The sequence below is a fragment of the Sinohyriopsis cumingii genome, chromosome 16 (genome assembly GCF_028554795.1).
Source record: "Sinohyriopsis cumingii isolate HCF-2022 chromosome 16, ASM2855479v2, whole genome shotgun sequence".
Taxonomy (NCBI): Eukaryota; Metazoa; Mollusca; class Bivalvia; order Unionida; family Unionidae; genus Sinohyriopsis; species Sinohyriopsis cumingii.
The window spans coordinates 20,135,066-20,158,790 of record NC_142976.1 but is presented as its reverse complement, the minus strand read 5'-3'; the positions used below and the strand labels follow the sequence as shown (position 1 = coordinate 20,158,790).

At 34.7% G+C, this 23,725-nt stretch overlaps 1 protein-coding gene across 5 annotated transcripts in view; it reads left to right on the top strand.

Moving 5' to 3' along the window:
* Positions 1 to 23,725, top strand: part of LOC149780038 (uncharacterized) — a 241,163-nt gene that overhangs the window by 15,360 nt on the left and 202,078 nt on the right. For all 5 annotated transcript variants that reach the window (XR_016414990.1, XM_089936796.1, XM_089936797.1 and 2 more), the window contains exons 2-7: positions 208 to 336; positions 2,633 to 2,728; positions 4,250 to 4,366; positions 6,795 to 6,934; positions 16,275 to 16,488; positions 19,756 to 19,933. Coding sequence is in view for 4 of the 5 variants with exons in the window: in XM_089936796.1 (XP_089792922.1) it covers positions 208 to 336; positions 2,633 to 2,728; positions 4,250 to 4,366; positions 6,795 to 6,934; positions 16,275 to 16,488; positions 19,756 to 19,933 (874 nt within the window). In the remaining variant the exon portion in view is untranslated. The remainder of the gene's footprint in view (positions 1 to 207; positions 337 to 2,632; positions 2,729 to 4,249; positions 4,367 to 6,794; positions 6,935 to 16,274; positions 16,489 to 19,755; positions 19,934 to 23,725) is intronic.

Here is a 23,725-nt window from a genome sequence, read left to right as displayed (position 1 = left end):
TCTTGTTGGAATATATAGGTCTGTGTTTTTTACGGGATATCTGGGTGTATGCTGTTTATAGTTTACCAGAGTTCTTTGCTATTTATTGTTGGTTGCAAATTATAATGTTAGTTGATAAACATAAATTTATCATTATATGGTTTGTACTTTGTCAAGACATGGCAACAGTTTATATTATAATTTTGACATTTTTTACTACCTTTTCAGATACTGTCAACACAAATGTGTGTTACAGCCAACCATGCCGTAACGGAGGGACATGTCTTGATCACAACGGAAACTACACATGTCAATGTCCGCATCTTTTCAATGGAACCAATTGTGAAAATGATCTAAGTAAGATGTATAGACTCTTATATCTTGTTTTATGCGATACTTAAATTAATTTACAAATTAACAGGGTTCATTTACTGTTAAGATTGTTCACTGGACCATCACAATTAGTGCTGTTGAGAGTTAAATAAGTTTTTCACTGTTCCTATCCCACAGAGGAGAGGTCTTTGAAATTGGCAAACTAGCCCTGTCATGACTTTTCGAACAAAAAACTTAGCTTGAAACTAAAAAATATGTTGTATTCACTGGAATATGAATTTATAAAGGGGCAAATACATTTTTCAGTGTTCCTATTCTATGGACAAATGGTCTTTAAATTCTTATAAACTAGCTCTGATATGGCTCTTACAAAAGTTTGTAAGGCAGCTGCAGTGTTTACAGGTGTGAATGACTTCATTTAGTTTACTGCCCATCAACATTTACAAAACTGTTGGTGATGCAGGAAGTACCTGCCATTCCAATTAATTGATATATTGTTACATCTCTTATTAAGAATACTGCTTAGAAGGATAATTGTGTTAAATCTTTTCTTGAAGCATGTATGATTTTCACATCGATTAAGGTAGTACTAGGAAAAAACATAACAATGTCAGTATTGCTCAGTGAGTATAATTAATCAGACCGTTAGTTTGACTGTTTTGTTTGGCATTAAGATAGCTCAGTGTCGAGTATACTGGTTTGTGTGACATTAGGACCTAATTAGTTGTAGGTAACTAACTCATTTTCATTAGAATGAGATATCACCTATTTCGACTACAAGAACACAGTTGTCTTTAAACCCATCCACACTTGTCTTAATATCCATCCACAGTTGGCTTAAAACCCATACACACTTGTCATAATACCTGTCCACCTTTGCCTTAAAACCCATCCACATTTGTCTTTAAACCCAGCCACACCTGTCCTAATATCCATCCACAGTTGGCTTAAAACCCATCCACACTTGTCATAATACCTGTCCACCTTTGCCTTAAAACCCAACCACATTTGTCTTTAAACCCATCCACACCTGTCCTAATATCCATCCACAGTTGGCTTAAAACCCATACACACTTGTCATAATACCTGTCCACCTTTGCCTTAAAACCCATCCACATTTGTCTTAATATCCATCCACACTTGTCTTAATACCTGTCCACACTTGTCTTAAAACCAGACTACACTTATGTTAATATCCATCCACAGTTGTCTTAAAATCCATTCATACTTGTCTTAAAACCCATTCATACTTGTCTTAAAACCCAACCACAATCGTCTTAAAACCCAACCACAATCGTCTTAAAATCCATTCATACTTGTCTTGAAACCCATCCACACTTTTGTAATGATACTCACCTCCACTTATTGGGACAAGCAGGAAAGTAGATTTTTTTACCCTCGTGTTAAAACAGTCCCTGGTTAACCTCATGCTTTAGCAAGGAATATTTTGATAACTCTCTGTCTGTCTTCCAGTCCATCTGTCAACAGCCATTTTTCCAAAATTGCAGTTTGAATTCACCCAATTTGGTACATAGGTTTTGATGTGACAGCCATTTTAAGAGTGGTATGGTTGTTTTAGTCTTTCCACCGGGGTCACTGGGAGGTCAGAGGTCAAATTGCAGTCTCAGTCAGTCTAAATAAAATCAATATCTGCTTAAGGTAAGGGTTTCGTAAAAGGTCATTTCTTGTGACCTTTTTGTATTTCTATCATAAACGTGAAAGTTGTAATTAATTTGGTGAATCAGAATGTCAACAGAACATGACCTGTCATTAGGGACCATGCATGAGTCAGGAATCTTGATTTTAATCATATTGCAGGAACAGTGACATTTTCTAATACTTTTTTTGTCCAGACTTTAACTATGCCATCTATCTCTGTCTGCGCCAGTTTGAGTCTCAGATTCAGCCAATGTGGGTATGTGAGAAAGCTTGCCAGTAGATTCTCGTGGGTCGGTGGTTCTTTCCGGGTTTTCTCGGGTTCTTCCTCCACCATTAATATTAATAATAATGTATAGCCTATCGTGTGCTGAAAAATGGCGTTAAACCCAACAACAACAACAACAACAAATATGCCATCATAGTATGATGACATATCATATATATAGTAGTTTTAGAGTTACTACCCATTGGTCAAGCTCAGGTGATAGAGGCCAGTTCATTTCTTGTCAGAATATGTAAAGAAAGGTTGGGGATTTACCATGACAAGACATGGAAATAGCTTTAGTTGCATTGCCACAAATTTAAAAACACTGGTCATTAAGTTTTTATATAATATCTAGATTACTAATAAATTGAAAATCCTTGTTTGTACTTAATACAGGTGTGTATGGATGTGCTGTGAGACCCTGTCTGAATAATGGAACTTGTGTTAATATCACTTCAGGCACCAAGAAGTACCAGTGTAATTGTCAGCCAGGTAAACCATCCAGTTGTATGTTTGTTCATTTGGTATGAACAGTTATTTGATTTCTCCCATTATAAGCCTGTACTTGATTGGGGCAAAATCATTCCCATTTTTAACCTCAAATTCCTCACTGCAGGCCTTAATGTTATGTAGAATAAGCTTGATGTGCCTTTCTGCATGTCATAAGAGATGGCTAATTGAGGCATCCATTTTGCCTGGAATAACTCCCGTGATGGTGTCCTAAGTGAGAAGGTTTGGGTTTTTAAAATAGAGGAATTTATAAGAAATAATATTGACTTAGTATTAAAAGGATTTTGATATTTTTTTACTTTATCTTTATGTTGAATACATTTTTGGGGACACATTAACTTACTTAACACTACATGGCCAGGATTGTGCTGATGTGCTTGTACAGTACATACAATACCTATTTGAGCTCAAATTACAAGAGCCATGGGGACAGAGAGGTTAGCATGCTTAACTCACAAATGAAAAGGTGCAGGTTCGAATCCTAACATCTATTCAGCCTGAGTTGGCTACAGAAGTCTGTCCGTATTACAGAAATTACACTAAATAACCAACTTGTGTGGCTGTGCAGTTAAACTTCAAATTAAAATATAGACTGATGCTATTATGATCACATTTCTCAGAATGTGATTTTCAAGTGGGATATAACTTGTATGTAGAAAAACCACAACTTGATCACTGGTTAACAAGGTATTTAGATCACAGAAATGCATGCAATGTCCAATTTTAGTTCTTTTGAGAAAGCATGCATAAGCGTTTCTTTGAGAAAACAATTTAATATTTAAACATAGTTTATTGTTTTGTGGAAATTTATGCCTAAGTAAATAAATTCAGGTGAATTCCAGTCAAAATTGTTTTCTGATATGTTCTGCTTCAATCCAGACTGGTTTTAAAATTAGCTCTTTTTAAAAGTATTTATGCTAAGGCCTGAAAATTTAGAGTACAGATAAATGAGATTCAGTCCTGACTTAGGGATCTCTTAGAGCCCTAGAGCTATCTTCAGTGTCATGTGCCAGTAGAGTGTGATGAGATATTTTATATTAATGTTTCTATTCTTTTAATATTTGGATTTGTTTCTTTTCATATTTGGTAATATTTCCTCACATAGAAGGAAATTTGTTGAGAAGAGCAGCTTTCTGGTCTCTCAATATCAGTTTAGACAAACATTTACAATGATGTCAAATTTAGTATTTTTTATAGCAATTAATTCCATTTTAAAATCCCAAAACTTTAAAAAGTCCAGTAGGTGTAGTATGACATTAAAAAATTGAAATTATGAAAAAAGTTAATAATGTTGATCCAGATTTCATGTATCTTCTTTCCCTTTCAGAAAAATTTGTTGTTGTATGATTAATTAATTTTTGTTGTTTTATGATCTTTCCAAAAAATATACATTTATGTACATATTAGTTGAAAGAGAAACTTCTTTAATATTTTAACAGGACAGATATGCTTCTAACTTCAATATGACCAGCCTTCTTAGCCAAATATTTGTTATTATTTCAGGGTTTACAGGTACAAATTGTGAAACCACCATAAATGAATGTGGCTCAAATCCTGGCCTGAACAAAGGCCAATGTATTGATGGAATCAACAGTTATACATGTAATTGTACTGGCACAGGTAAGACATGGCCGATACTTTCTTTGACAGGTAATTCAAGTTTAAAAAAGCACAGGTCATATTTTTAAAATACAAACATGTTGCTTGCTATAGTGAAAGTAGATATATTCCTTTAGGAGAATGCAGCCAGATTTTTCATATTGTGAGCAGACATACTGATTTTATTCATTCAGGAGAATGTAGACATTTTTTTCATATTGTAAGCAGACATACTGATTCCATTCCTTCAGGAGAATGTAGACAGTTTTTTCATATTGTGAGCAGACATACTGATTCCATTCCTTTAGAAAAATGTGGACAGTTTTTTCATATTGTGAGCAGACATAGACATACTGATTCCATTCCTTCAGGAGAATGTAGACAGATCTTTCCATATTCTAAGCAGAGATATCTACCATCTTCCCAGACAGTGTTGAGGATTTTTTGAGACATGTTAATTCTAGGTTACAAAACAAATCTGTATTTTCAGTTTTAAAATGTTAAGAAATATTATAGATGACAAATTGTAGCAATTTAGTTTATGCTAGTTCATACATTGTTGCATTTTTCACATGAAATAATTAGATAATTCACTGGAGAGAATTTTCAGTTTTATTCTTTTACTGAAGAACTTTTGTCAATAAATATTGATTGGATAATGATCAATTAGTTTGATATGCCTTCTTGTCAGTCACTTGCTGCAGTGTTAGCATGTCAACCCATCATGCAAGACAACCACTGTGAACTTTAATTTTTACACTTTGGAGGCTCTATTTCAGATAAATATTAGTTTATTACATTTTTGAGAAATTTATTATGTCACCATTGTCTTAACAGAATGCCAGAGTGAAATATTGTAATTGCCTGTCATTTGTGCAGTGTGGAATTATCTCCTCTTGCATATAGATATACCAGTAATATCATTTGTGTCTTACACTGTGATGCAGGATCATGCAGAAATGTGTAAAGAGTGTTGTGTCCTTTTGTCTTTTATCTCATGTCAAAACAAAAATATAGTTGATACTCACCTTGATGTCCAAATAGACTAAAGTGTACAGTTTTAAAAAACCTCAGACTCCATGCAGACAGTATGAGAATTTAATACTTATTTTGAAACATAGTAAATCTTTTATTGCTAATTTACATTACTCCTGCCTTGATCATAATTTGGCAAATGGCATGCATCTCTGATTTGCTACATTTCGTACATGAGGTTGTTTTGTTTTAAGATTATTGTTGTTTTATTTTTCATGAGTAAATAATCAATGGCTGTTTGTAGCAATAAATCATATTATCCTAATATCACTGGCAACATTTAAATCCATAACCACTACCTATAAGTTTTGTTTTATTAATTTTACCCTGTGTTGCTGGATTTATGTAGCAAATTTTAACTATATTTTGGTAAAATAATGCTCACAAATAAAATGAACGAACATTTTTTATTTTCATTTCTATTTCGCAGATATCACTCTATTTCTTTTTGTTTTGTATTAAATTTACATAATAATATTCTGTCGGAAAGATTCTTTTAGCTTGTAAAATAATTTGTAGATATGATCATAATTTTCATGCTATTAAATTTTGTATGTCACCATTTCTACAGCAGAAGTGGGAGATATTGCTTTTCTGCTTTATGTCCAGAAGTCTGTACATCTGTAGATCCATTCATCCATTGCAGAACCATTTTAGTGTGATAGCACAAGGACTATTCTTATTATTATTACTATTAACTGAGCTGACCATAAGGCAATGTAAACTTAGGGCATTGCCCTGAATCCATTGTGCATCTTTTTTGTGTCACATGTCTATCCATCAGCAGTTCCTTAATTGTAAGCACGCTGGAATCCATATGGTCTTGTTTCATCAAAATCACAGACAAAATCAATAATTAGCAAAATCCATGCATGTTAATGAGATGATCTTGCAACTGATTCACTAACATTATTACAACTCTGTAGGCTGCATTTCAGATCACAATTTGATCAAACTCGGAGTGTGTACTTGAACCAATTAAGATCTTGGATGAGGTTGATCATGAGTAAAATCCACGCGTTTTAACTGGGTGATCTTTGCATCTGATTGGCTAAACTTGTTACCACAATGGAGGCTGTATTCTGATCTGATATTGATCAAACTTGGAATGTATGCTTACATTATCAAGTCACTGGATTAATGTATTGGCAAAGAAAGAACATTAAAGATCTAAATCTAAGCTTGCAAGGAAAGTGAGAGGGATTTAGAAATACCATAACTAAGTTTTGTCTTGTGTACAAAATAACATTACTCACTCCTTCTTTCTCTCTCTTTCATGTGGGATTAACTGATTGCACATGTTTGTTTCACATAGGTGAACTGAATATGAATACACATGTGGAATGAATGAATTTTCTAACTGCCAGTAGTAATATTTTATTTATCGATGTATATTTGATTTGTTTTCACATAGGATACAATGGTAGTAGATGTGATCAGGATATTGATGAGTGCATTGTTGGATTGAAACCTTGCGGACGTGGCACTTGCTTCAACACACCTGGGTCGGCTATCTGTAATTGCCCAGATGGATTTTATGGGGAGCTATGTCAGGTACACTAGTGTTTAAGAATTTATTTGATGAGTCCAGATTCCTACTTCATTTGTGTGCATTCAGTGTTCCAAGGAAAATGTGTTTCAGTTACTTCCCATCCTTGTTTACTGTTGTAGTAATACAGATGCATAAAATTGCAAGTCATTGATCTCCAGGACAAAAATGTAAATTTAACTTGAATTGTTTCTTCTTTAACTTAATGACTCTGTTCCAGATTAAATTTCTGTCTGATACCACATAAATCCAAGAAGTGACTTGTCCATCTGGCACTTAAAATTTAGGAAACTTTAGATATAATGAAATACAGTGGACACCACAATTAACATTGTTATATTTGAATAAGCTACGGTAAATATTTATATAAAAATGTTTTTGGTGTATTGTGTAATATCTCTTTTGTTGAATCATGGTGAGATATAGCTGTAGCTTTTCCAGTAATGGCATTATAATCAACAGTGTTTAAGTTTTGTATTGAAGATTTTGAATGTCCCATAGCATTTCCAGTAATGGCACTATAATCAACAGTGTTTAAGTTTTTTATTGAACTTTTTGAATGTCCCATAGTTTTTCCAGTAATGGCATTATAATCAACAGTGTTTAAGTTTTTTATTGAACTTTTTGAATGTCCCATAGTTTTTCCAGTAATTGCACTATAATCAACAATGTTTAAGTTTTTTATTGAACTTTTTGAATGTCCCATAGCATTTCCAGTAATGGCATTATAATCAACAGTGTTTAAGTTTTGTATTGAATGTTTTGAATGTCCCATAGTTTTTCCAGTAATGGCACTATAATCAACAATGTTTAAGTTTTGTGTTGAACATTTTGAATGTCCCATAGCATTTCCAGTAATGGCATTATAATCAACAGTGCTTAAGTTTTGTATTGAACTTTTTGAATGTCCCATAGTTTTTCCAGTAATGGCACTATAATCAACAGTGTTTAAGTTTTGTATTGAATGTTTTGAATGTCCCATAGTTATTCCAGTAATTGCACTATAATCAACAGTGTTTAAGTTTTGTATTGAACTTTTTGAATGTCCCATAATTTTTCCAGTAATGGCACTATAATCAACAGTGTTTAAGTTTTGTATTGAATGTTTTGAATGTCCCATAGTTTTTCCAGTAATTGCACTATAATCAACAGTGTTTAAGTTTTGTATTGAACTTTTTGAAAGTCCCATTGCTTTTACATATCTGCTGCATCCAAGTGAAATGCTTTGATAATGTCATAGCAATCTGAAGTTTATGCCATGATATTGCTATAAGTAGCAGTCTTGCTGTCACACCTGTCTTGCTGTCACACTTGTCTTGCCTGTCACACCCATCTTAATGTCACACCAGTGTCTTGCCTGTCACACTTGCATCAGCATTGTAGTAAATGAAGTTGAAGTTTCTCATTGAAGATTTTAATGTCACAATTTAACGACATCATTGGCTCCATTAAACTGACACTTTCATATAATATTTCCATAGTTCTAACCTTCATATGCAGGTATGCTAGGATTTTCTGCTTCACCTGCTTAAGCCAAAGGCATGTGTTATCAAGCTTTATAGTACATGTCTGGAAATTCATTGATCATCTCTATCATTTGTTGCATTCATCTAAAACTTTAATATTACTGTACTTTTAACGTTACTGGTATGTGAGGAGTTCCTGTCTTGCCATTTTTGTCAACTGAAGCCTCATGGTCAACAATGTAAGCCAGAAAGCCCTGTGTGAAAGTATGAAACTCAGATACAATGGTGGTACATTCTTACAGATACAAGGGTGTTACTGATATACAGTGTGACCCTGCTATAGCACGCTCTGTTATAACACGAATTCAGATATAACATGGTCATGGTGTGGCTCCCAAAATTTATCACTGTGGGGAAGACTGACTAATTAAATTAACGTCGTTTTCGCCCAGCAAGGGCATGTATGACGGTTTTATGCCTGCACAGCTGGCTATTTAATTACTCCTGGGGGAAGGAATAAGTGCCTCATCCCCCAGGCATTTATATGTTAAAAGAACACTGTTTAATTAGGCCATCAGGTCGTAGGACTACTAAGTCCCTAATGACCTGAATGTAAGGCAGTATACGAGTGGGAATAAACCCAACACACACACATAAAAATGATTATTTCAGGCTGCCATCAGGACTCATGGTGCTAATTCCACTCCAATGATAAACATATGGAAACACTATCATATTCAAAATTCAATAACTTAAAATTTATGGGTGCTGATAATGACACCTATAATTTTTTGTGCGCATCTAACCTTGGTGCAAGCTTATGTGTGGAGAACACCATATGACCCGCGGCAATTTGTTTACATACATGTGCATGAAACACGTGTTATTGATTCTGCACCAAATGAATCAGGTGCTACTTTCAGTATTGAGTACTCCTGAGTCAAGCCTGTAAAAATGCTAAAGTTGCATCAGTAGAAATTTGTCAATATTTTTTTTACATTACATATAGGATAAGCTCTCAAAAGATATTTTTCCTAAAATTTTAATTTTCATTATTAACCAATTATGGACCACCAAACCTGTAAATATAACTCTATTATTTCTTCACCCATTTCTAGACTGGTTCACAGTTCTTCCGTATAATTAGTACCGTGTGTCCTATAACCAGATTTAATTTTTTTTGAAACAGTTGTATTTTACTCCTTGATATTAGAGCATAATTGTAAGAAAGAATTGGCCATGCTTGTACATGGATAATAGTGCAATAGCATTTTATGTGATACCAATATCTGTAGTTAAATTGCATCCGCATTACATGTTGCTGTCTTGTATTGTACTTATTAATGGCTTATTCTTGTTATTAAAATAATTGTTTTCTGCCTTTGTATCTTCATGTTATCTTTCTATGGCATGCATGCTACACAAAAGAAACACAAGCATGCTGACATCAGCAAGTATGACATCACAGGGTATCAAATTACATGACGCATTGTATTTTCATCTCTCACTGGCTATAAGACAAGTTTTAAATGTTTTAAATTTCAAAATTGCATTTCTTTTCTTGCTGACTCTCACAGAAATAACATACAGTGCATCCCTATTCACATCAATCAAACAAAACAAATAAGTGTGCCACATGACAGGTCAAAATGATACGAGGCCATTGCCCTTTTGTGACTAAAACAAATACACACACCCATGAAGCATCAAGAGATGCTGATATTCCAAACTTATTTAAACTATCATCACATGTGATTCATGACCCCCAAATGTTAACAAAAAGGTATAAAGCCAAGGAAGAGTTCCATAAGCTGTATTATACTGAATAATTAAATAACATAGTGCTACTTTTTAGTATAAAACTATGGGGAAGGGTGAATAAGCAAAGAATAGACAGAGTAATTTCTTCAAGCCTGGTAATGTTCCCCACAACAAAGGGGGTGGGGGGGAATGTATATCAACCCAAATAACACATCAACATGAGGTATGTTACATAAGGACATCAAGAGACAAATTTGAAAAAGCTATCCAAAGTTCCTATAATGCTGACATTGATGTTGGAGACAGAAAGTGTATGCACAAACTGTTATGACTCAAGCTATTAAGTATGCTGGAGGTGGAGAAATGTGTGAAAAACTTTGCTATGCCAAGACAAGTTCATGTCTCTATGCAATATGCAGACACTGATAAAAATTGTCACTGAATACACTACTTGTTAAATTTAAGTAATAGAACTGAATTGCATATTGAAGTTGTCTAATACATAAACATATACCTACATTTACCCAAAGCTCATAAAAAGTTAAGAAAAAGTCTAAAAATCATTACTGTGGCTGCTTTCCACTAAAAGCAGTGTTAAATTACTTACTTTTTAATATAAAGCTGAAAAAATGCATACATTATTGAACAAAAGAGAAACAAAGCAAACATTGCAATCACTCAATTACAGTCAAAAGGGAGGTAATACACCTTGATTTGGCAAACCAAATAGCAAGCTTTATTTACAGCTAAATGATTCCTTACTATTACTTGATGGTAAGAACAGAGCAATGTAGGTTTTATAAATAGCTTTTGTTTCAAATATGAAACCATATTTCTGACATGAAGCTTGTTTTCATTTATTCACAACAACATATATGGTGAACAAAACACATATCGCTTAGTGCACGCAGTAATCAAATGCTGAGATTTGGAATAATGTGTTCTGAGACCACAAGTTGCAACACCCTGAGTATGAAGGTTTTCTATCATGGGACTTGGTACATGAAGAAAAAAGAGATCTAGTTTGGTGGGAGAGAGCAGTATGTTCACCATGCAGTTATACATCAAGAATGTTTCAACTGTATGAAGAGAGGTTGGGGAAGAAAAACTGCCAGTGTAAAGAATGCAATACAGATAGGACTTTTGCAGAGTTATATTTGGAATGAAGGGTTGAAAACTATTATTTTAAGTGAAAATATCCCTCCCTGCTCCCTCAACAAAAGGAATGCAGAAAAGTTCCAATACTGTTTACCCAAAAATGTAATGTACCAATATGAGAAACATGCTGAACATAGAATAGGTGTCAAGGAGTTTAATTCTAGGATAAGAAATAAGACCGGTATAATTGATATTCAATGTGACTCGACATATAATAATTCAATTTACAGGTTGAGGCAATGCAGCATGTGCAGTTTTGTGCACAGTCCTTATTTTTACAATGTTCTCTGCTTTGATCTGCCGAGTGTGTCTCTAAAGTTAAATGATCAGTACTGATACATAAGTGATTGTGACATAAGTGGCTTACATATAAAATCTCCCCCACCCCCACCCCCATTTGGGGAATTGTTGCATGTGTTAAATGGTATTTAACCATATAGGCCAATCTATGGGTACCATCATATGAAATTCTGCCATCAGGCCATACTATGCTCTTTTCCCTATGGCCTGAGCTATCTACTTCCACTCTCCAGTGTATAAACCATCCCCATCTGTCTTTTGTATAGAATTTTTCTCCAAAATCACATTCAAACCATGATAAAAAGACTCCATTATGATTGTCATATGTAAAAACCACCAAATTGATACCCTGTATGCACGTGGTAACCATGGAAACAACAAACTCCTATTATGGTATAGGTCGCATATAGGACTCACGGTACTAATTCCACTCCAATGGTAAACATATGGAAACACTATCATATTCAAAATTCAATAACTTAAAATTTATGGGTGCTGATAATGACACCTATAATTTTTTGTGCACATCTAACCTTGGTGCAAGCTTATGTGTGGAGAACACCATATGACCCGCGGCAATTTGTTTACATACATGTGCATGAAACACGTGTTATTGATTCTGCACCAAATGAATCAGGTGCTACTTTCAGTATTGAGTACTCCTGAGTCAAGCCTGTAAAAATGCTAAAGTTGCATCAGTAGAAATTTGTCAATATTTTTTTTACATTACATATAGGATAAGCTCTCAAAAGATATTTTTCCTAAAATTTTAATTTTCATTATTAACCAATTATGGACCACCAAACCTGTAAATACTCTATTATTTCTTCACCCATTTCTAGACTGGTTCACAGTTCTTCCGTATAATTAGTACCATGTGTCCATCAACTGAGCAGGGGTGTCAACCAAGGCAGTGTGTGACGCCAGTAGCTATTGGTCACTACTATGACATGGCATCGGGACACCTTGCTTTAGACGGGTGGAAATTGTTCCACATCTCCATCCATGTACAAATGTTCAAGAGAAGCAGGAGGCAAGGGACTCTGCAAGCAGGCCATGGATGTCATGTATACCCCCCAAAAAAGCCAGCTCATACTTAATTCAAATCTAGTCCAGTTATACTAATGGACAATAAAATGCCAATAATGTGTAAGCCACCTGTGCAGTTATTCAAATCAAGTTAAGTCAAACAATTTTGAAGATGCTTCATGTGGGGAAGAGATTGCATGTGAATAATACAAGATGATTGTTGTGTGGCTTCTGAAATTTTATATGTAATTTTCTCATACACGAAAAAGATTTTTCTTCTTAAAAGTACAAAAATTAATGTGTAAAAGGTTTATTCAGCGATCATGCAGGGCTTCACCAATGTCACAAATTGCATTTTATTTTCCTTACTGGTAGCGAAATATACCATCTGGTGATTGTTTTCTTTTGTTGGCAACATTGTTGGCTGTTTAAACTTGTATATAAAACCATTGGTTTGGACTGGAGATATTCAGAGGTCCCATGAAAGGAAGCCACAAACTTGATACAAAATGCACTGAAATTTATCTATTGTTACGTAAACAAATTCTTTGTCCATATTGACAAACCATCATAAAAGTGCATTGTTATATTATAATTTGCTTATGTTGACATCTAGCATAAGTACTGTATTTTGTGAGATATCCGCTTTTTTGGTTGACATTTCTGGTATCAGAGATCAACTGTACAAGGATTGCTCATAATCTATATTTCGTTGAATTTTTGGCTGCTCACTAGTAATTAAAAATGTAATGTATTTACATAGACTTACATTTGTATTTGGGTGGTAAGTAAAATTCCTCTTCTTTTCACTTAGAATTAATTGATCCTTCAGAACACTCACTTTTTCTGTTTTAATCTCTATCATCAGATCAGAACACCTGCGTCTCTATCGACCATTGACCTTATTTTAAATTTCTGACTCATGCGTGGAAGGCAGCACCACTCTGCTACCAGAAATGTAAATAAAAAAAGAAACAAAAAAGGGAGGTACAGAATCTACAATTGATCAAACGGCGGCCAATTTCTTTTTTAAAAATGTACCAAGATAAATTGTTTGCTGAAATTGCAAAGAAAAAAGATTACCTTTGAAGTACTGATTGTTTTGAAAACATTCTAAGCAAAGGGGAAAAAAATCTGTCTCAGTCATTCAGTACAATTAATTGATGTTGCTGCCACAATAAGAAATGGGCATTTGTTTGGTTCTCCAAAGCTTTCTTTGAGCGGTTACTTCAATAACGCATGCATCCTTCATCAGAGAAAGCTGACTAAAATCTTCAGTAAAAACATTGAACCTTTCTTCAAAGGAAGTCATTACCAAACTTAAATAAAAGCAATGGAATCTGATGGATTGTTTCATTTTCCAATGTGACTGGAACACATTTTTCTGTACTATGAAAGTTTATGCTTATGAATGCTACCAACAATGGCTAAAAATGCAAACTAACTTTTACCGACTTGGGAAGTACTGAAAAGTAAATGTGCTTCATCATTTGTTATGTGTTTGTCATATTTTTTCCTCACTGAATTCAGACCTTTATGACCTATGACAAAATTATTGAATATTTTAAATCTTTGTGTCTGCATATTTTTGATAGAAATACTTGTAGATTCAGTGTATGTGATGAGATTCATGGGTGAGTACATATGGTGATGATACTCTGTTCATGCTATACATTTGATTTATGTACATATAAATAGTATACACGTACATGTACCAATGCATGAGTCTCTGAAGAGTAAAATATGCCTTCTCAATTTCCACTACAGGTGTATTTCTCATTTAATATGCATTGATTTAAGATGGTAACTGTACCAATGAAACATATATTTGCATCCACATTTATTACCTCTCCCCTCATGCAGATTTTTGGGGTACATGCATCATTTTCTTCAGCTAACTGATCATGTTCTATGGCTCCCAACGACCTTGTTATATCGGGGTCACACTGTACATACAGATACATGGGTAATACTGTTATACATGTAAATACAGGTGTCATACTGACATACAGATAGAGGAGTCTAACTGACATACAGGGGTCATACTGGCATACATACAGTAACTGTTACGGTCATCATACTGGCATACATGCATATTCAGTGGTATACAGGTGTGATACTGGCATACATATGGATCCTATATCATACTGGCATACGTAACAGGGGTCATACTGGCATGCATACAGATACAGGGGTCATATTGGCATACATATGTACAGATATAAGGGTCATACTGGCATACATATATACAGTTACAGGGGTCATACTGACATACATACAGATATAGGAGTCATACTGGCATACATATATACAGTTACAGGGGTCATACTGGCATACATACAGATATAGGGGTCACACTGGCATACATATATACAGTTATAGAGGTCATACTGGCATACATGCAGATATAGGGGTCATACTGGCATACATATATACAGTTATAGGGGTCATACTGGCATACATATATACAGTTACATGGGTCATACTGGCATACATACAGATATAGGGTCATACTGGCATACATACAGATATAGGGGTCATACTGGCATACATACAGATACAGGGGTCATACTGGCATACATACAGATATAGGGGTCATACTGGCATACATATATACAGATACAGGGGTCATACTGGCATGCATATATACAGTTACAGGGGTCATACTGACATATATACAGATACAGGGATCATACTGACATACATACAGTGTTCATTCTAGCAGAATCCAAGGAACATTTTTGCATTTGTATTTATTTTTTGTTGTTGTAATATTCAATTGTATGGATTGGGAAAAGGGTCTCGTTATCCCCATTGATGTGTCATTGGCTCTAATTCATTGATTGGAAAGGTGTCCTGTCATGACGATAGAGGTCACTGTACATTATGTTTCTGAATTCATGGATGGAAAGGAGGTTCTGTTATCTCTCCTTGGCCTAGTGGTTAAAGCATCCACCTCGGATGTGGGAGGTCGTGTGATCGATCCCCGCCCGATTCATACCAAAGGCTTATAAAAATGGTACTAATAGCTGCCTTGCTAGGTGCTTAGCAGCAAGAGTTAGTGTTAGGACTGGTTGGCCTGGTGTCAAGATAATGTGACTGGGTGGGACATGATGCTTCATGTCTGCAGCATGATATCCCGGTGCTAGACATCACTCTAATCTGCCGCACTGCAGATATCATAGCGATATGACTGAAAAATTTTAAAAGCTAGGTTAAAAATCCACATCACACACACACACACACCCACACACTCTTTAAATGTATGGATTGGAAAAGTGGTCCTGTTATCTCCATAGATGGATCATTGTTCATTAGGTCTTTAAATTCATGGTTTGTAGCACTCGTGAAAATTAATACACCAAAATTACTTCTGCATAGAAAGCAATGAATTCACAGCATTTAAATGAAATCATGAGTTTTCTGTAAAGTAATATTAGTGTAGGAATGCTTTCATTATTACATATGACACTGCATCAACAGTGATTGAATTAATTATAGTGTATGACAGCTTTTCAGCATTTCGTATGATTGCCCAAAATGGGGAATATTTCCATAGAGGACAGATTTGGCCTATGTCTTACCAAGATATTGGATAAGTCTTAATTGTAATCTTTTTCATCATTTCCAGGATATAAATGAATGCCAGTCGAATCCTTGTCTGAACGGTGCCACATGCTTCGAGCAGGTCAATAACTTTACGTGTAGCTGTGTGGCTGGTTATACAGGCCATAGATGTGACATTGATATTAATGACTGTATCAATGTGACATGTCCGTACCCCAATACAAGGTGTCGAGACCTAGTGAATTCACATGTCTGTGAATGCAAGCCAGGATTTACAGGTATTCGTTCTTTACTATTGTATATAATACATTTCTCTGAATGCAAACAAGGATTTACAGGAATTGATGCTCACTGGTATATGTGATTCATACATCTGTGAGTGTAAGCCAGGATTTGTTGTTGTTGTTGTTGTTCTAGGATTTAACGCCATTTTTCAGCACAAGATAGGCTATACATGGCGGCTAGTATAACTGGTGGAGGAAGAACCCTTGAAACCCAGGGAAGAACCACCGACCCACGAGAAGCTACTGGCAGGCTTTCCCACGTACTGACGCCAGGATTTGTAGGTAATCCAGCTGTACTGTTGTATTTAATATACCTGTGAGTGCCAGCCATTATTTACAGCCATTCAAATTTAACCAATGCATATAATGCTTATGTCTTTGAGTGCAAACCATGATACACTTGCAAACAACTTTCCCATAATGCACAAGACAGTGCTGTCCACTTACAGTTATAAGTAAAACAAAAAGATAATACAAACATTTTCTGATTTTCTTAATGAAAATCGTGCTGCTCTGACATCCAGTATGACCACCATTGCAGCCATCTTGAAAATCTTGTTATCACAATTGTCATATCAACATGGGGTTGTCACTAAAGACCTTATATGATTGCTAGTTGGCCGGAACAAGACTAGAAATAGCCCACTTATTATGAAGTTTAAGTTGTCACCTGTTAGAATTCATTTATGCTATCACACAGAATTGTTTGAAAATTCAAAATGATTAAATAATGTTCAAGTTCTCTCGAAGATTGCAATGTAAATCCCCAAGATTCATTTACACCACTAGAGAGTTTGAACAAATTATGATTTTACAATTTTTATTTCAAAATGAGGCTGTACAAAACTTTAACAATTTTGTTATATTTATAGGGTACTATTGTGTTAAAGGATGATCATTTTTCTGAGAAATTGCCAGTATTATGACATTTGTTATATCTTGCAAATTATAACATTCGTTATGCCCTTAATTCATTGATAAATGAGATGAAACTAGTGTTTGGACAAAATCTGACTAGGTTCACTCAGTTTGCATTGCTAATCACATACCCAAACCATGCAGCCTAAATATCCATGACATCAAAGGTCCAATAGTCACCTGATATCAACAACTGCCTCTTATAATGTTGTTGTACTAAGAAGTTTGAAAATATTAAATGAAAGTCATGCAATATTTTCTACTTAAGGAAAGACACTGAAGATTCACTATATTTATTCAGATAATAACCACCATAAGTCTGTCACTATTACAGCAACGTGGACAAACCAGATTCATTACATTGTCAGTGTGGTACTCAGGTGTATCTAACACAAACCACATTGATATTTGCTGTCTTCCTGATGAGTCTGTCAGTGAATTAAAGACAATGAAAGTTGTACATATAATTTCTGAGAAGATAAAGTGCCTTTCTTTTGATTTCATTCAGTTGGGCTTGATATAAGGTTGCTTAAGTATCCATGACATGGTAATAAACGACTACCCTATGCCAACATCTTGCTGTTTCAGCAAATACATACCATTTGTTTTTACAGAGGACAAGGCTGTACGAAATGTTTTGCTGACTCATCTTCTTTTACATTTAATTACTGGAGCATCAGCCATCGATTTTCTTGGAGTAAATATTTTCAAGTAATATGGTGGTTTTCTAAAGCAAGATTTGTGCTTATTAATTATTAGGAAGGACTAGTGAAGACTCAACAGGACTAGTCAATTATCAACCTGCTGGTCCTTCTGGCTACAAGGAGGTTTTTGTCAAATTCTGATGCCCAATGTGGTCACCATGGCAGCCAACTTGACATCTTGCTATCACTACTTATTCTAAATGGACGAGTTTGTCAATACCAAGTTTTCACTGAAAGACATCTTATAATGTCTAGTTGGTCATGAATAAAAATGATGACAATCTGAAGTCAATTATGGCTGCCATCACAGCCATTTTGAAAATCTTTTTATCCATCTTAAAAATCATTCTGTTGATACTATTTGTAGATAGATGGTCATATGAACATGAAGTTCTTACTTAAAACTTATGTCTAATTGGTTCTAAATCAAGATGGTACTGTTCTGATTTTCAATATGGCCACTATGGCTGCCATCTTGAAATTTTGTTATCACTTCTTCTTCAGGATGGATAGGCATAAAAACATTGGGGTTTTCACTAAAAGACTTCTTATAATGTCTAATTGGCCTTAGAAACATTATGGCGATTTGACATCCAATATGACCACCATGGCATTCATCATGAAAATCATTTTATGCCTTCTCCTTCTACATGGATGTTCACAAGGCTTTCACTAAAAGACTTCTTATGCTGTTGAGCTGGTCCTAAATAAAAATGGTGCTGATCTGGCACCCAATATGGCCACAACACAGTGGCTATCTTGAAAATCTTGTTATTGCGACTGCCCCAGGATGGATGGTTGTATCTTGCATGTCTAGTTGGTGTTAAATTAAAATGATGCCAGTCTCATGTGCAATATGTCCACCATGGCAGCCAGCTTGATAATTTTGTTATTGCTCTTCCTGAATTGAAAATCATGAAATATCTTTAATCCTCTGATTATGAGCATGTGATTTTTCACCAGTAGACTTATGATACCTAGTTTGTTCTAAATGAAAATGGCTCCAGTCATACATCCAGTATTACTAATGATCAATATAATGTGGGGTTTTCTCCAAAAGATCTCTTATGATTCTTCCTTGTCCAAAAAGAAAATAGTGTCAAGCTGATATCCAGTATGTGCACCGAAGCAGCTAATTTGAATATTTTTGTTGCTGATGAATATCAGACATGTTTTCAACAAGTGACTGTTAAAAGGAAGAAATGCCTATCATGAATTCCTGGAAATTATATTCACCAGCTGAGTGTCAGTCTCTTTATGGGGCTCTTGTTTAGATTTCTTACAGTTACTAATCCCAATGATGGAATTTCTTCATTCATTGGGTGAATCCTAAATTCTGTAACTGTTTGATCTTTGGGTCAAGGTCACATGTTGCACACCAATGCTTGATTATGGGTTCAATTTGCAGGTCTTGAGCTTCATGTTACATAATTTAATGCAGACATTTTGAAATTCAACTTTCCTAAATAAGGCACAAATGCTATCTCAATTGCATCACACTGTATAAAGTATTTTTTAACAACACGACCATGTCATGTCCTGATTTATTGCAGATCACATGAAGTTGTCGACCAAATAAATGTATCTTTCATGGGAATCAAGTAATAATAATGTTTATTTTGTAAACATTTTATTTTAGGTCTTCCAGCCAACTGTGCTGATATCAATGAATGTGCCAGCTCACCATGTAGAAACAATGCCACTTGTCAGAATTTGGAAAATGCCTTTGGATGTTTGTGCCAAGCAGGATTTACTGATCCAAATTGTTCCACAAATATTAATGACTGTTTACCAAATCCTTGTATGAACAATGCCACGTAAGTACAGCCATTAGACACGTAATATGTAAGCATACTATACCTATAATAAGTGGTGTTTCTCATGGCAATCTCACCATCCTACATCACAAGTATTTAGAATAATATTGCCATTTTGGCAATGGTGTTATGTGTTACCTTTTTATAACAATTGGTCAAAGTGTATGTATAAATCAAAGCCACTAATACAATGCAGCCATCTCAGGTCAAGGTCTAATACCACTCAGACAAGACAGCCAACTGATGTAAATGTCTGCTACCACTCAGACAAGACAGTCAGCAGAGATAAGTGTCTACTACCATTCAGACAAGACAGTCAACTGATGTAAATGTCTACTACCACTCAGACAGGACAGCCAGCTGAGGTAAGTGTCTACTACCACTCATACAAGACAGCCAACTGATATAAATGTCTACTACCACTCAGACAATCCAGCCAGTTGAAGGAAATGTCTACTATCACTCTGACAAGACAGCCAGCTGCAGTAGATGTCTACTTCCACTCAGACAAGACAGCCAGATGAGGCGAATTACTACAACTTAGACAAGAAAGCCAGCTGATGTACATACATATTGCCTCTCTGACAAGACAGCCAGCTGATGTATGTACATATTGCCTCTCTGACAAGAAAGCCAGCTGATGTATGTACATATTGCCTCTCTGACAAGAAAGCCAGCTGATGTATGTACATATTGCCTCTCTGACAAGAAAGCCAGCTGTGGTAAATATCTACTAACATTCAAACAAAGAAGATAGCTGAGGTAAACTATCTATTGCCACTCAGATAAGAAAGTCAGCTGAGGTAAATATCTAATGCCACTCAGACAAGAAAGCTATTTGTGAGGTAAATATTGGCTGTTACGAGAAATTAATTTACTGCATAGTTTTCTAGCAACATTACTTGCAGTAAAATTATGGTCAAAACCTTGCTTGCAATCAAATACTGCCATCTTAAACAAACACATCTGATTGGACATTTTCAGAAACTTGCTTGCAATCAGTCTAATACTGTCATCTTGAAAATCACATCTGATGGGAGGTTTTCAGAAACTTTCTTTCTTGCAGTCAAACAATGCCATCTTGCAAAATGCATCCAGTTGGATTTTTCAAAACAACACATCCGATTGGACATTTTCAGAAACTTGCTTGCAATCAGCCTAATAATGCCATCTCGCAAAATACATCCGATTAGAAGCTAAATAAAAAATACTAATTATTTCACCTGACTATAGCTAATGTAGAAATGTTTAAACTGATCCAGAGTACCAATGACTTAGAATGGTGAGACTATGATTCATTTTTAATCATTCACATTATTCATTTAAATGAGGTAGTTTCTTCTACTGACAATTCCAAGATTGCTCCCAACCTTAATGTTTGTCTGTCTGACTCTCCACTTACTAAAGCCCTTTAATAAAATATTTTTTCATCAGTCTTTTTTAAATATATTTACCTGTCCAATTTGCATAATACTATATTGAAGATAAATACACTTTTTGTATTTACTACAAAAATAATCTTAGTTTGTTTTATCATATTCTTTGGTCACAGAAAAGGTCACCTCATCTGGAAATCAGGTCCACTTCCTAAAAGCTTTAACTCGTTGCAAATTTCAGCTGAGACACGGTGGATATTGTCATGGTTTCATGAGGCAAGGATGCCAGTGATCATTATCTATAAATGCCTTTCATAAGGAGAATTATATTATTTATGATGTCTTTCCATCCATCCATCTGTTACCAACATCATTTCATAACAAGAATTATGTTATTTATGATGTCTTTCCATCCATTCGTCTGTTACCAACATCATTTCATACGGAGAATTATATTATTTATGATGTCTTTCCATCCATCTATATGTTACCAACATCATTTCATAAGGAGAATTATATTATTTATGATGTCTTTCCATCCATCCATCTGTTACCAACATCATTTCATAAGGAGAATTATATTATTTATGATGTCTTTCCATCCATCCATCCATCTGTTACCGACATCATTTCATAAGGAGAATTATATTATTTATGATGTCTTTCCATCCATCCATCTGTTACCGACATCATTTCATACGGAGAATTATATTATTTATGATGTCTTTCCATCCATCCATCTGTTACCGACATCATTTCATAAGGAGATTTATATTATTTATGATGACTTTCCATCCATCCATCTGTTACCAACATCATTTCATAAGGAGAATTATATTATTTATGATGTCTTTCCATCCATCCATCTGTTACCAACATCATTTCATAAGGATAATTATATTATTTATGATGTCTTTCCATCCATCCATCTGTAACCAACATCATTTCATAAGGAGAATTATATTATTTATGATGTCTTTCCATCCATCCATCTGTTACCAACATCATTTCATAAGGAGAATTATATTATTTATGATGTCTTCCCATCCATCCATCTGTTACCAACATCATTTCATAAGGAGAATTATAATATTTATGATGTCTTTCCATCCATCCATCTGTTACCGACATCATTTTATAAGGAGAATTATATTATTTATGATGACTTTCCATCCATCCATCTGTTACCGACATCATTTCATAAGGAGAATTATATTATTTATGATGACTTTCCATCCATCCATCTGTTACCAACATCATTTCATAAGGAGAATTATATTATTTATGATGTCTTTCCATCCATCCATCCATCTGTTACCAACATCATTTCATAAGGAGAATTATATTATTTATGATGTCTTTCCATCCATCCATCTGTTACCGACATCATTTCATAAGGAGAATTATATTATTTATGATGACTTTCCATCCATCCATCTGTTACCAACATCATTTCATAAGGAGAATTATATTATTTATGATGTCTTTCCATCCATCCATCTGTTACTGACATCATTTCATAAGGAGAATTATACTATTTATGATGTCTTTCCATCCATCCATCCGTTACCAACATCATTTCATAAGGAGAATTATATTATTTATGATGTCTTTCCATCCATCCATCTGTTACCAACATCATTTCATCAGGAGAATTATATTATTTATGATGTCTTTCCATCCATCCATCTGTTACCAACATCATTTCATCAGGAGAATTATATTATTTATGATGTCTTTCCATCCATCCATCTGTAACCAACATCATTTCTTAAGGAAAATTGTATTATTTATGATGTCTTTCCATCCATCTGTTACCAACATCATTTCATAGGGAGAATTATATTATTTATGATGTCTTTCCATCCATCCATCCATCTGTTATCAACATCATTTCATAAGGAGAATTATATTATTTATGATGTCTTTCCATCCATCCATCTGTTACCAACATCATTTCATCAGGAGAATTATATTATTTATGATGTCTTTCCATCCATCCATCCATCTGTTATCAATATCATTTCATAAGGAGAATTATATTATTTATGATGTCTTTCCATTCATCCATCCATCTGTTACCAACATCATTTCATAGGGAGAAATATATTATTTATGTCTTTCCATCCATCCATCTGTTACCGACATCATTTCAGTTCAGTAACTAGAGTTGTCTACCATCTGCAGTTACCAATCTTTGTGGATGGCTTGCACTTGGGTTGAGAAACAAGCCTATAAATCTTTGGGTCAAAGATCATGGTCACTTTGATGCAAAGAAGAAAAATATTTTTTGGATAACTTTATTTTTGGATCGCTTTTCTTGACCAAAGTTTATGAAGGACTTTCACTTAAGGCAAGGTATGGATGGAAGAGGCATATTGATTTCAGGGTCCAGCTGTCAAAAGTCACGGTCACC